At 38.0% G+C, this 13,479-nt stretch overlaps 3 protein-coding genes across 4 annotated transcripts in view; 2 read left to right on the plus strand and 1 right to left on the minus strand.

Moving 5' to 3' along the window:
• The first annotated feature begins 239 nt into the window (after positions 1 to 239).
• Tim8 (translocase of inner membrane 8) lies at positions 240 to 1,061 on the plus strand. The gene is made up of 2 exons (XM_078186637.1): positions 240 to 524; positions 821 to 1,061. Exons 1-2 carry the CDS (start codon positions 411 to 413, stop codon positions 992 to 994), a joined length of 288 nt encoding a protein of 95 aa, XP_078042763.1. The 5' UTR covers positions 240 to 410; the 3' UTR covers positions 995 to 1,061.
• Positions 1,062 to 1,193: 132 nt separating this feature from the next.
• On the minus strand, positions 1,194 to 4,691 carry Ufsp2 (UFM1 specific peptidase 2). The gene is made up of 10 exons (XM_078186605.1): positions 4,192 to 4,691; positions 3,887 to 4,102; positions 3,598 to 3,825; positions 3,351 to 3,518; positions 3,177 to 3,270; positions 2,837 to 3,097; positions 2,616 to 2,762; positions 2,405 to 2,543; positions 2,067 to 2,320; positions 1,194 to 1,990 (listed from the first exon to the last, which is right to left on the minus strand). Exons 1-10 carry the CDS (start codon positions 4,228 to 4,230, stop codon positions 1,779 to 1,781), a joined length of 1,758 nt encoding a protein of 585 aa, XP_078042731.1. The 5' UTR covers positions 4,231 to 4,691; the 3' UTR covers positions 1,194 to 1,778.
• A 1,115-nt stretch (positions 4,692 to 5,806) lies between these two features.
• Positions 5,807 to 13,479, plus strand: part of LOC144473061 (tyrosine-protein kinase CSK) — a 28,259-nt gene continuing 20,586 nt past the window's right edge. For both annotated transcript variants that reach the window (XM_078186619.1, XM_078186627.1), the window contains exons 1-2: positions 5,807 to 5,903; positions 10,975 to 11,017. The gene's annotated coding sequence lies outside the window, so the exon portion shown is untranslated. The remainder of the gene's footprint in view (positions 5,904 to 10,974; positions 11,018 to 13,479) is intronic.

Consider the following 13,479-nt stretch of genomic DNA (forward strand, 5'->3'; position numbering starts at 1 on the left):
CGAAGAATCGTGGCGAGTGTTACATGGAACACCTTGTATATGTATCGTGAGCTATTCAAATCGTTTATCTGTAGTAGTATAGGGACATTATTGAATACATTAACTTTAGTAAAGTATTGACGTATTATACAATAAATATACACTGAATAATTATTTTTAATAGTGATTTAATAATCACTGATACATTGTACATAGTTGGTAGCTATGACTCTCGAATAGCGAAATAAGTCGAATGTGTCGAATAAAGTTCCACAGTAAACTCGTGCAGAGGGAACTGTATACTATACACTGAACTACAAATGTGTAGTGACTATCAATAGTAACGACCACGTGTGCACTGGAGTAAATTGTACATTATCAATCGGAAAAATTGTTTTATAAAATATATTTGTACATTAAAATAGAAAGATATGTCTGACTCATTTGGCAGTAGCTCATCTTACCCAGATGATAAGCCCAAAGTGGACAATGAATTGCAAGAATTTCTTTTGGCTGAAAAGGAAAGAGCACAATTTCAAGCACAGGTGATTTATTTTAACTTACGCAACTTTAAAACGTTTAAATATTTTATAGCTGCAATCTATTATGCTACGTATCTATACTCGCTGCTCAAAAAGGTTATATTCTTCTTTCAAGGACAAAATTTTACTATCAAAATTGTTTGGTTGGAAATTGTTATTTTAAATTTGTATACTAAAATAATTATGTACTTTAACCTCATAAAAGTAATTGCACAGTGTATTCGTAAAATAATATCCTAGAATTGATATACAGTTATTAACAGTAAAGGGCTGCAAATTTTATTATCTAACATTTTTAGATTCATGAATTCAACGACTTTTGTTGGGAGAAATGTGTTGATAAACCAGGAACCAAATTGGACAGTCGGACAGAAACATGTTTACACAATTGTGTTGATAGGTTTATAGATGTTTCTCTTTTAATTACCAATCGTTTTGCACAAATTTTGCAAAAGAGTGCAGGAGGCATGTAAATTTTTGATTGTAAGTTAAGTGTATCGTTACTGTAGAAAATTGAAAATAAAGTAATTTTTTATTTTAGTTGTGTATATGTAATGAAAGTATTAGTTACTGTACCAATGCATAATAGAAAATTATTTTAGGAAAATAATAAATTAATATTTTTCAACAAAGTTATTTTTTTAGTTTATTTATATAAACTGTTTAATTCATATGTTACACTTTACACAATATACTTCTGAATTTACTTTTAAAATTGTATAAGGAACATAGTACATTTTAACATAATAAATACATCTAATCCTGTAAACAGTATGTGCACATTTATATTGAATTTGAAAATGAGCTTGATATATAATTACTGCAGGCATAAATGCATTCTATTTGATCTACATTAAATATAAAAGGATTCTTAATATTTAAAACAGAAAACGTTTAAAACAAGTAACATTAAAGTATCAATATAGAAAATCGGAATGAATATTTACATTGTATATAGCATTAAATACTATGTTTTCCTATTCATTCCCACAAATTCAAGGAAAATAGTTGTAAAATGTAATTCGTTTACATTAGACAACGTAATAACAACTTTTCTTTTACACACATTCTTTGATAGCAACTCTCACACTGTAATAACTGTGTTACAAAATATATTTTAAAGTTGCACATTCACTTCAAAATGCAATATATAATTATGTACCACATTATTTCCAATACATTAGTTGAAATGCGTACATTTAAACACTGTTAATGTGATGGCATTTAATATTTTTTTTAGGCTCAAATTCAATAACATTAGATGCACAATGGCCTTTGAGGAAGGCATATGTTATAAAATGCATTTTTCTTCCAAAAGTCTTTATTTTTCCACCCACACCAACCCTTACTTATTATGGTTGACAAATTTTCTGTTCCTGTATAATGTGGGTCTAAAATTAAAAATTTCACATCACCATTACTTTCATCACAGCTGACTCCTAGAATTGTGTGAGCCAGTACACCTCCCCCTAGAAAATATTTGAAAATGTTTTAGAAAAAAGAAGAATAATTTTCTATATAAAGAAAAAGGTGAATGTTACACACCAATCATTACTGGTGTAGCTTGAGTCTGAAAATGATGTATCAAATCCGAAGCTAGTTGTGAAACTTCTTCTCCCGTCGAAGCACAAAGTATTTTAACGCTAATACCTAAAAGACTTTCTAATACAAAACCTACTTCTGTGGAACCAATCCACTGTTTACTATCAATGAAGTTCGATGGTTTATCTCCTATATCAAATAAACATTTTTGTATTGTATGATGGGAGGGTATAGGTATTTCAGTGTAACCCTGTAATCTAAAATATTAAATCTATTATCTATAATATAATATATATAAAAATTAGTTATTCATGTGAATAAAATATAGATTTTAATAATACCTGTACCAAGAAATAATTGTTTGCAGAGATCTGTATGCACATCCCCAACCATTATCATTGAAGTTGTCCTGCATATAATGATGATATGCATATAAACCTTGTACAATGCCTACATTTCGTGTACTGGTATTCAGCAAATCTACAAAAAAAAGTAATGCAATACAATATATATGAAATCACGACGTGCAGAAACTCTATGCTATCAAATTACCATTATTTTGTGGAATTGCTTCATGAGGATTTATAAGTACATCATCTGCTTGTACTGTACTAGAAAATCTCACAGCATTGCCATAACAAAAGTAAGGTCTAGTCATTTCTAGTGCTAAAGTTTTATGTAAAACTTCACGGTATGCCACTACAATTGAAAAATTAATATAGACTTTCAAATACAATTTCAATAACGTAAAGGACTGATAGAGAAGAACTTACCTGTTTCTTTGTCGGTGTTACCTTTTGGATAGATTACTGTGAACAAGTGTCCCAAAGCTTGGGGCTTGAAATGTATGGATATGGGCAGTTTTGTAGATTGCTCAGGTTGTTTGAGCTGATTATCAAAACACTTTTCTATTAACTTAATATTTCGGCACATTGATTCCACCAATATACCATGTAAGTCTGCTGAACTTACATTGACATTGACCAAAGACAATGTATCAATAGGTAAATTACATTCGAAACTACTAAATTGTCCTAAATTATAAATAGAGTATGTATTATGGAAGTGTCCTGAAAAGTATTGCTGTAGCATTTCTTCAAAATAAATACAAACTTTTCATATATTGGAGTACTGGAGCATATTTAGTACGTTCCTCAGAGAACCTATCTCCAGACAATTTTAGAAGTATATTAGCATCCGTCACATCCTATTAAATTGAATAAGATCAGCATCATGTTCAAAGAATGAGAAAGTATAAATTATTATGGAGAATGAACATCAACATACTACAACACCAGTTAGCTGCATACTGTTTTTCTTTGCATTTGGGGATTCCTGACAATTAACAGGGACATCTATAAGTTCCTTCAAGGATGTGTCTTTCGAGTTCGGTTCAGTATTAAGTAGAAATGTGTTTTTCAATGGAAAGTGTATACCTATTTTTCCTGATGCAATCTGTTACAAAAATTATTTATCATTATGGTAGCTTTCGTGTTTCTTTTACATCATTCTCAGTAAAATAATTGTAACTTACATTTATTCTTAATTCATCTAATATCTCCATTATATTACCATTTTGAGCAATTAATGGTAAGTTTCCTCTTAATCTGATATACATAAATTCTTTTTGAATATCGTTTTCATGAATGATGCTTACGCTATTAACAGCTTCAAGTTTTTGATGAATATAAAAATATACCTCTATTTTTGCATTTTGATTTGAATATTTTAAAAATAACGGATTATCCGTGATATCAATATCCTAAATAGATTAAAGAAAATATAGTAAGCATAGTTAAACTTAAAAAATTTGCTGGTCTTACCTGAAATGTATCTGGAAGCTTCTTTTCGCATTCACCAACATGTAAAACACCACAGAGATATATTTCTGCTGGCATATGCAGTTGTAAAATCGTATGATTTATATTGGCATCAGTGTCATTTTCTATATTTATACTAAATGTTAACACAGTTAACGTATTATTATACATGATACCATACAGGTAACCTGTCACATTCTCATCTATATTTTTCAAACGCTGAAAATCAAATATATTTAATCCACCGTATAATTTACAACTTTATGTAAATGTCTCGTTTACAACAAGTAAACGTGCATTACATTTACCTCCAAAACATTAGATAAAATTCGTAATTGCGGTGCCATTTTTGTAATCTAATTCTAAACTAGCCTGTTTTACATAAATTGATTCTGAATCAAATACATGTATGCAACCGCCATATGGCAATGTTTAATAGAAAAAGCGTGTTACACAAATTCATATGAGCGAGAACTACGTGAAACACAACTAAGGATGTGTGTGAGCAGACGTACACAATTGTCATCTATAATATCAATGACAATTCCAGCAGTTATATTACACACATGTCAAATATTATGACAGAATACCACATATACGCAATTGTTGAACATTATAATTATGTGGAAACTGGATGACGTCACTATAGGCGGCTGAACAATTTTAGAACACATCCACGTGCCGCCCCTGTCAGGATTGTCAAGTATAGTACGTGGGATTCGCTAAATTCTGACACGAAGCATTCCTGTAGAGGTTAAACTTGCGTTAGATCGGAATCCTTCTATCGTGTTGCCGTTTCCGCAAGTTTCTAACTCTGCCCTCTACATTGACCTGTTGGACGAGAACATTACATGCGAGAAATCGAAAGGTTTGGAAAACGTTGCGTTATTTTAATGATAATATAAAAAAAACAGAGTTGGACTAACGTTAAGACAAATTTATGTCTATTTTGAATAAATATCAATTAATGTGAACAATAATATCAAACAACAGCAAAATGTAGAAAACACAATATTTGAATGATATTCATGGCGTACGAATTTGCGTACGCCTGCGCATTCAAATACAATGTTCAAATGCTGCGTAGACTGCTTACCGACGTACGCGTGTGTAGAATCGTCACTGAAATCTGTGAGCGTTACTTTCGTCGGTATGCTCTATGACCAAGTGATGCCTCACCATATTGCACCTTTTTATCCCCACCATATGAATGCGCATTCAGTTTCGCGCAGTTGGTTTAGAAAGAGAAGGGAGATGATCGAGAGAGATAGAATGAAAGCAGCGGGTTCTATGTGTGAGTGTGATCCCTTTACCAGATGCTCCATCGGCGCGATATTCGACTTGAATTTTTCGCCAGTGGTGTACCACTATCCGTCACGAATACAAATATGAATGCTGGTAAATGTGGTCGATAATTCTACGAGGCGACAAGTACAAGTCGAATATTGCGCCACATGTATCAAATGGAGCACCAGACGTACGGATGCGCGAAAAAAGTGATATCATAAGCATGTTAAAGGGAGACAAGCTACATTGGTCGTCGGTGTTACTGGTTTCACTTGTGTTGTGCTGATGTCGTGCTCTCTTTCTTACTCATGATTTCCTCTCCTTGTTTAAAATAGTGAGAGCAACGCTGCTTAGTGTGGTGCGTCAACCAATCAGAGAAAGGCAGTTTTTGTACCGTGCCTTAAATTTCTGAACCCTTCGCCCCTGGCATAGCGCAATATGGTGAGGCACTACTGTACGCAACTTCACATCGTTGGCACCGCGAAAGTCACTAGCGCATTGTGGTGGATCAACTTCAAGCCTCAAGCTCCAGTCTCTCGTAGATCAAGACGTTCTTCGCTCGAGGTCGTGTGTAGCAAAATGGCCGTTCGACCAAAGTGAGTGTGACGTTTCGCGAGGTGATTGTATCGTTGTTTCGTGTGGTTTCTAGGAATATTCGTTCATGTGACATAGTGTCATTGTGCTTCCTGTGTATACCCGCAGGTCCGCCAGGAAAAACCTTATATACGACAAGGTGAGTGCCGCATTTCCGATGTGTTCGCGCGCAGGATAAAACTATTGCGGTACTGTTACCCGTGAAAACGTTGCCAGTTTCGTCGTTCATCAGATGTTTTTTCATCGAACACTCCTGGTAACGACAATTATCGGAGCATACTGTTGCTGGTAGGCAATCGCGGCTCGCATTCCGCGAACGAATCAGTCAGATCGAAGATTACATTTTAAGTTGTTGCTCTTTCTCGCGAGTCAAAAGTGGGCGTTATTTAAATGACAGACGCAGCTACATTCTAAACGCATCGAATGACAGAGAAATAACCTGTCCAACTGTCTTCTCGATTCTTCTGTATCAACGGCCAGTGACATTACCGCATCTCGCTTGGTGGGTACGTTCGGTACCGCAAAAAATACCCCACATGCATGCGCAAAACATTACTCCGACTGGACACACGAGGAATTTATCCCTCGAGTAATACTTCGCGAATTAGATATCAAATCGATTTTCAAATGTATAACGCAATTAAAGCACCCAGATGAAGCTAGAATCGTTGTTTCTCTCTGTTCGTTCGCGTTTTTCTTACCGCATTTGGTTTTAACATCGGTTCGCGACGTCGGCATTACGCAATGTATACAGTCTTTTATCGGCAAGCATCGCGATACAGCGAAAGTATTCGTTACTTTTAAACTTCGTGCGTATCTCAATTGGTCGCGAGATGTAATTACGGTTATGTAACGCGTCTTATTAGCGGGTTAATGAGCTGTCCACGAAATTTAACGGATCGAACGCAAATCCGTGCCGTCGGCAGTCTTTAAGGCGACGTTTCACAAAAATTACGCAGCCCGTTAATTTCGGAGCGCAACGGAACGGCCACCAACGGGCGAAAAAGTTGTTGCATTGTGTTCAAGAGATTAAGGAGAAAGGAAAGAGAGAACGATTCGTGTCACGGCGTTCGTTAATCGAATCACGCGAACATTTTGAAGCCAATTTCGTCGGCACGCCCGTGCGCGGTGATAATGGAAACGCGTCGACACGCACACGTGCCCTTTGCATTCCAATTTTCCCGCCACGGTTTTTATTGTGTTTCGAGTCGCGCATTTTCGACTAGCACTCCTGCGCGCACTGTGATTCACCCGCTGGTTAATTCTCACTATTTTTTGAAATGTTCTGCAGTGTTCAACACTGCATACTTACATGGTCGCAAAAGTGTTCATCCACGATTAGTATTAAGCATGGAAATGACGTATACCGAACTGTATATCGTTTATTGGTAACGAATCTGCTTAAATCTTCTTATAGAAGAAGCATACTGTAACGTTATTCATGAGGATTTTTTACCTTACAATTGTAATTTACTGCTGCAACTAAGATTTGATTAACGAGTCCTTGGCTGTGGAGCGTTCGATGTAAAAAAGGCTTGGAATGAGTAATCGGCGAAGAAAATGAACTTAAAGTTCAACGCTTCAAAACTGCTGACAAAGGGGTCTTAATCTCTGGAGGTGCATTCTAGATATCAATGATCAAGTATCTCCACTTGATCTTTTACGTAATTCCTGTCTACGTTTGTTGCTAAGACATTGGAGACAATTTTTAACTCTTTCCACCTATAAGATAAGACTATCTATTCATAAACCCGCCAACAAATTATTTAAACTTGGTTGCGTTCGAATTGGGTTTGAAAGGGTTGATCAGATTGAATGAAGAAATCGGTATGTCCGGAATGTCCTTCAAAAGTATATTAAAAAAGTTAGTCATTTAATGCTTTTATAAATGGATATATGTATACATTCATACATATATAAATACGTGATGTATTTCCATGGCCCTATAAGTCTCCAAAGATGTGAGAAACCCGTGTTAGTTCGAGCGGGAACTCCATGAGTGGATTCCCCGTCTGCACGGCGAGAGAGACGGAGCGGAAGCCCCCGAGTGAATGATTAATACGGTTCCGAGACGAGCGAAACGGCTCATGCGAACTCGAGCAATTAACAATTGGCTAATTGTACGGTTAACGAACGGTACAAGGCATCACCGTCGAATAATTCAGTCACAATGCATAATTGTGCACCGCAAATGGGCCGCTCTTCCTCCCCGGGAAGATTTTTCTGCGTGTCGGCTCGCGGATACCCATCGTCTTCAGTTGGAAAAACGTGCCCCCGAGGATTCTCTGCCGAACCGTCTGCGTTTCTCTCACGCCCCGTTCCTTACCTAATGAATTCGTCCTTATAGCAGAGCTCGGAAGCGGAGTGAGAGGGAACGACCGCAACCTTGCGCTGAATGTTACGAGACGCCTGCGCCCGATGATCAATCGCGATCGGTCTTGCTTTAGACCTTACTCGAGGCGTTGATTCCGCAGCTTGCGTCGAATCGACGATTTTCTAAGTGCGGCAGCACAACTTGAACCAGGTCGTGTTTAAATTCGGGTATTTTAGATCCGTTTACTATAATTCCCATAACAATTTTCCCTGTATTATTTCGTTATCGGGTTTCTATTATCCTTGCAGCTAATACTATAATTCGATCACATTGGTGGTTACCATTCGTCAACCACGTTTTCGTATCTTCGTAACAAACGTTAAATTAATTTTACATTTGTTAGCGTAAGTTGTAACACGTATGATAATATTCTAGGACTCGCGCACTTTGCTGTGATAATGTTTATCCTTATCTTCTGCAAGAGCATATGTTCTATTTGATAGAAAGTTAGAATTATACGGATTGTCACTGAAACAGACTCTGGTAGCGAACACGTTAAGATACATTACACTGTTGAGCAAATAATTTAAATAAGTATGTACTGAGAATTCATGATTTATTATTAATTTCTATAAATAATTGTTTAGCCTGATTAAAGAGTATTTAATTATAAAAATAATTAACCGTTCGAAGATAGTTTTAATTGTAAACATTAGAATCTTATTGGGGAACATCGAAATATTCAAGGTGTCTCGTTCACAGTGTCAATAATGACATCGTGTCGTAGTTATGATTGCTAAGAGGGTAAGATAGGTATAAGACGATGATGATACCACTGTGCTTAGAGACGGTTTGATAGCTCAAGCGGAAAATTCACTGTTTTTTTGCACAAATCAGCGTGTAGAGCAAGGTGTATCATTGTGTTTGACATTGTTTCTTTATTCCTCTTGTGTACAGTCGTATACATATATCTTATCAGGTGAAGTTTGTAACCATAAATGCTTCTTTCGTGACCTTCTTGTAATGACGCACAGCAATTTGCCACGTAAACTTGTATTAACTGATATGGAATTGATAAACAACGTCGTAAACAGAAGATCAACATTGAAAATATTATGCACAGGTATTTGCCGATTAAATGTTGTTTAAGTCATGCTCGACAAAAGTAACGTTTCGCGTATATTGAAAGATAACCTGTCTTGAAAGCATTTCTAGATATTTCCTTATTCGATAATGAACACAAGTTTAGCGCATTCACGACAAAAGGGAATAAACGGTGCACGGCAGAGTACTGTTATTTCGAAGGTATTGAAACTTATTCAGAGAATAAATACATTCTCATTTAAATCTTTCTTCTCGCAATTAATGCAGACATTTCTCATTTTGCATAAAGCGTCGCAGTCACGCACAGGGAGTGAACCATACAAGAATGTGGTTAAGCAATTTACTTTAAAATTGAGCAGTAAAATAATTCCGCGATAATTGTATCTTAACGAAGAACACCGATTTTGCATCTTTTCTCTTTTCTTTTAATTTCTGTTAACTTTCGAATTGCCTAAAACCATTTTTATGAGCAGTTTCAGAATTTTAAATAAAACTCCAATTTAGTGTATAATTGTCCGCAGAATTCGATTATAATCAGCAAAAAGGAATGTTGTAACATTTAGCCTCGCAAACGAGTGTTCAGCGTGAAGAAAGGAAACGTTTGTTTGCACCCTTGTTGGATGTCGAACGGTGCACCCTAATTGCAACTTTATCCGGGCACGTAATTGCTCGGGGGGGCGGTCTTATCTCTATCTCGTTGAGGATATTTACGTTTCATGATTCGTATTAATTCTAATACATCCTGGCGCGTATTAAGGGTCGTTGTTTGTTGTTCCCCGCGAGGGCGCCCGTCTATTTCTGCTTTGTTCGGTATTTTAATTAGCAATTGAGCGTCTCGGTGAAACGCAGCGACCCGTCTATAGTTGGACTCATTAAATTCATTACGACACGCTCGCGCTTCCCACTCCAGCGGCTCGCTATTTAAAAACGCGTTAGTCAGCGGTCGTAACTTTTTTGAAATTTCTAGACAGGAATTCCGCGGGTCCCCCGACAGCGCGCAGTCCGCGGGATTTATCGAGTGTAGAGAGAGAGATCGGTTTCACCGCGGCGCGGCGGAATTGTACAATTACAAACCGGCGAGCACGCCTCTGCGAATAGTTGCACGTACTTCCGATAAGCGTTTCCTTTTTACTTTGGTTCAGCGAAGTTTAAACATTTCTTTGGCGCTGATGCCACCGAGCTATTCATTGATTCGTACGTGCACCGAGAGGGCGCAATTCGATTGTTTTTTTTTTTAATCTCGTCTAATCTCTTGTGCATGTGTGCAGTGAATTACCGCATTCGCGGTCGCTGACGCGACGTGTTACATCATGAAATGTGTCACAGTCGGATGTTCTAATGGTAGCCCGTTTGTCATTAATATTTTCCACGTTCCGAAAATCTCCGCGCGACACATTGCATCCGGCGACAGACAATGACACGGAATCGCGAGCATGGTAATTTTAAGTTAATTCCGGATCTCTTATATGTTTTCTTTTTTTTTCACTGATAAAACGTTGCTCGGTTTCATACAGATAATGACATTGATGAAAGTAGATTGTAAATGTGTTAAAGTCAGATTGCCCGTTGCGCAAATGTCATAATCTCGCCACTGAATATATTTGCAACGGTGCACTCCTGATCACGTTTCTCAGTGGTATCAGCCTTTGGGCTGGAGTTACCGTGTAGGTGATGATTGCAACCGAAACATTGCTTTAGCTGTTTTAGCAATGTACACGCGAATAGAGATTAAAAATCGCATGCTGTATTCGTTGATAGAACTAACCGATTTCGTTTCGTTTTTCTGTTTCAGAGGAGAACATACTTGGAGGATGGACAATCAATTTGAAATATAGGTAATACCCGAAACACGATGATACCTTTCTACTTGTCATAGTGGTCGTAGCGTTATTTATTGCGTGATTAGCCTCTCAAAATTGGGTACAAATAGAAAGCAATACAGTAGAAAGCTTTTCGTCAGGAGAGACCGTTCACCATTGATCATAACTTGTCTGTGGATTTTTATGCAAACCAGCATTTTCGAAAATCCTTTCACAAAAATCTAAATGAAACTCTTAATACGTTGTAAATTTTCATTTGCCATTAATACATGATATCTACATTCCACTGTTACCTATTCAATATATTATTATAATTATTTTAATTTCGTAACGTACAGCGCATTATAATATAATTTCTTCAAGCTTATTATATGAAATGGTACGATAATTAATATTAATATACGAAAGAAAATAAAAAGTAAATAAACATTGAAGCCATTTCGTTTAATTTGAAGAAAGTTATTCTATTTGAGAAGGTGTCCGAATATTAAAGCGAGTCGCTGTAGGCTTTAGAATGAATCCCGGAGAGCACCGCAATAAATATCGCTTGATCAATTGCGGATTAAGATTAGATTCGCAGTAGTATTTTTTTGAATCTGCGTGCGTCGATCATTTAAATGCCTGATCTGTTTTTTTCGTGGCCGCGGACCGCCGTTATCGCGTACTTTCCTAAGTTTTAATATCAACCGAACCCTCATTAAAAACTTAACGACTTGACTCGCGATGCACTGGCCGCGGATTTCTTGAAATTGCACGTACGCACGCGCTCTTTCTCTCTCTCTCCTTCTCTCCCATGTCTCTCGATTCGTCTTTCTCTCTTCCCTTTAGAAATATAATTACTCTACGGAACAAGGGGCGCCTTCATAAAGTACGCGAGGCTCTCTCGTTTGTAACGTCTCGTTATTACGTATTCCGCGTGGCACCAGTCTCCGATTGCTCGCTCCTCTACCGGCACAATAAATCTTTCGTTCGTCCCTTGTTCCGTTCCCTTTCTCCGGGTTTGATTAATCCCTGAACCTTTCCGCGCGTCAAAACCCACGACAGAGATTTTTCTGGGTCACGTCATACTTTCCGCGCGCGCGCGCGCACGCGCCTCGCGACCACGTTTCCGTGCCACCTTGCCGATACCGATCCCGTCAACATGTCCCGCGTGTGAATCGTGTTGCGCCTTTCCATCCTTTGTGAATGGAAAGTAATAGACCGTCTGGAAAGTAACCGTACTCTCGTCGCACTCTCATCAACGGGATTCGGAAAATTCAGGATCCTTGCTCGGCAGGCAGAAAACGCTCCGATCGCGAACAAAACTCGCTGCGCCTTAACTCATTCCTGCGCGCTGACTCTGCACATGGAAAATATAGTATTCGAAATATTACTTTACTAATTCATGTACATTCTTTATTCGTTCGAATCGATATTAATTATCTTGGTGATTATTTCTGTCGTCACATTTGAAATGAAAAGGATCACAGAATAATTCGTTATTCGGAATTAATGGATTCTTCAGTTTACCGGACTAAAACTTACAAACGAAAGTGGAGCAAGGAAGATGTACACGTAACAGATCTCGTTACCGTTATATATTAACACAGTTTATCTCTTTGTCCTCGACTGTACGAAGTATTTACAGCTCGGTTACTCCCATTAAATTATATACTTCGTTGAGAAGTCTCCCGCTCAGAAATTCCCGACCGAATGGAAACAAAATCGAACACTGTCCCGAGAACGCGGCGCGCCGCAGCTCGCATACAACAGCCCGGGACAGAGCCAGTCTCGGGCACCCTCCGATTCTCTCTATTCCTTCCGGTCGGTATCGTTTTCCCGGGGTGTTGCGGGAGGGGGGGGGGGCGGCGGCGGAGAGGGGCGCCGTAAGCCCGCGACCGTTCCCTGAAAGCAAGAAATCGGAAACGCGAGCAGTTGGGGCCGGCTGTAACGCCGGCAACGCCAGATGGAAAACGGCGGGTCACGGTACAGTAACGTGTACTGTTAAAGAGAACCCACGTCAGTGCAAATCGGTCGAGCATGCCTCTTTTGCCTCCCCGCCATTCTTCTCGTTTTCTTCGTTCCGTTTTCTTCTTTTTTTTTTTCTTCACCTCTCGCGTGCCGGAGATATTTATAGTGCCCGGTTACGAGACAACGACGACTGAACGAGCTTTCCATAAATCATACAGAAAACCGGGGGTGGCGCGGTCCGTGGCCCGAACGTTTCGAAATAATGTTCCCGGCGACACAGGCTTATCCAGTTGATCCTTAACGCCGCTCTTTACAACATAATTCCTCGAGGTTTTAGGTTAATGTCTCGTTTATTACGTTTATTTTTGAATAAAAAAAAAGTTAATTTTCAGTCGGCCACCGTGGGGTAACCAATTTCTTCGCTTTTAATTTGTTCCCGTATACAAATCATTTTATACTTTAATGCAACTTAATAATCGTTTTAATTAGAAAATAAACAAGATAAAAGAATGGGAAAATTTATTATA

The sequence above is a fragment of the Augochlora pura genome, chromosome 2 (assembly GCF_028453695.1).
Source record: "Augochlora pura isolate Apur16 chromosome 2, APUR_v2.2.1, whole genome shotgun sequence".
Lineage (NCBI taxonomy): Eukaryota > Metazoa > Arthropoda > Insecta > Hymenoptera > Halictidae > Augochlora > Augochlora pura.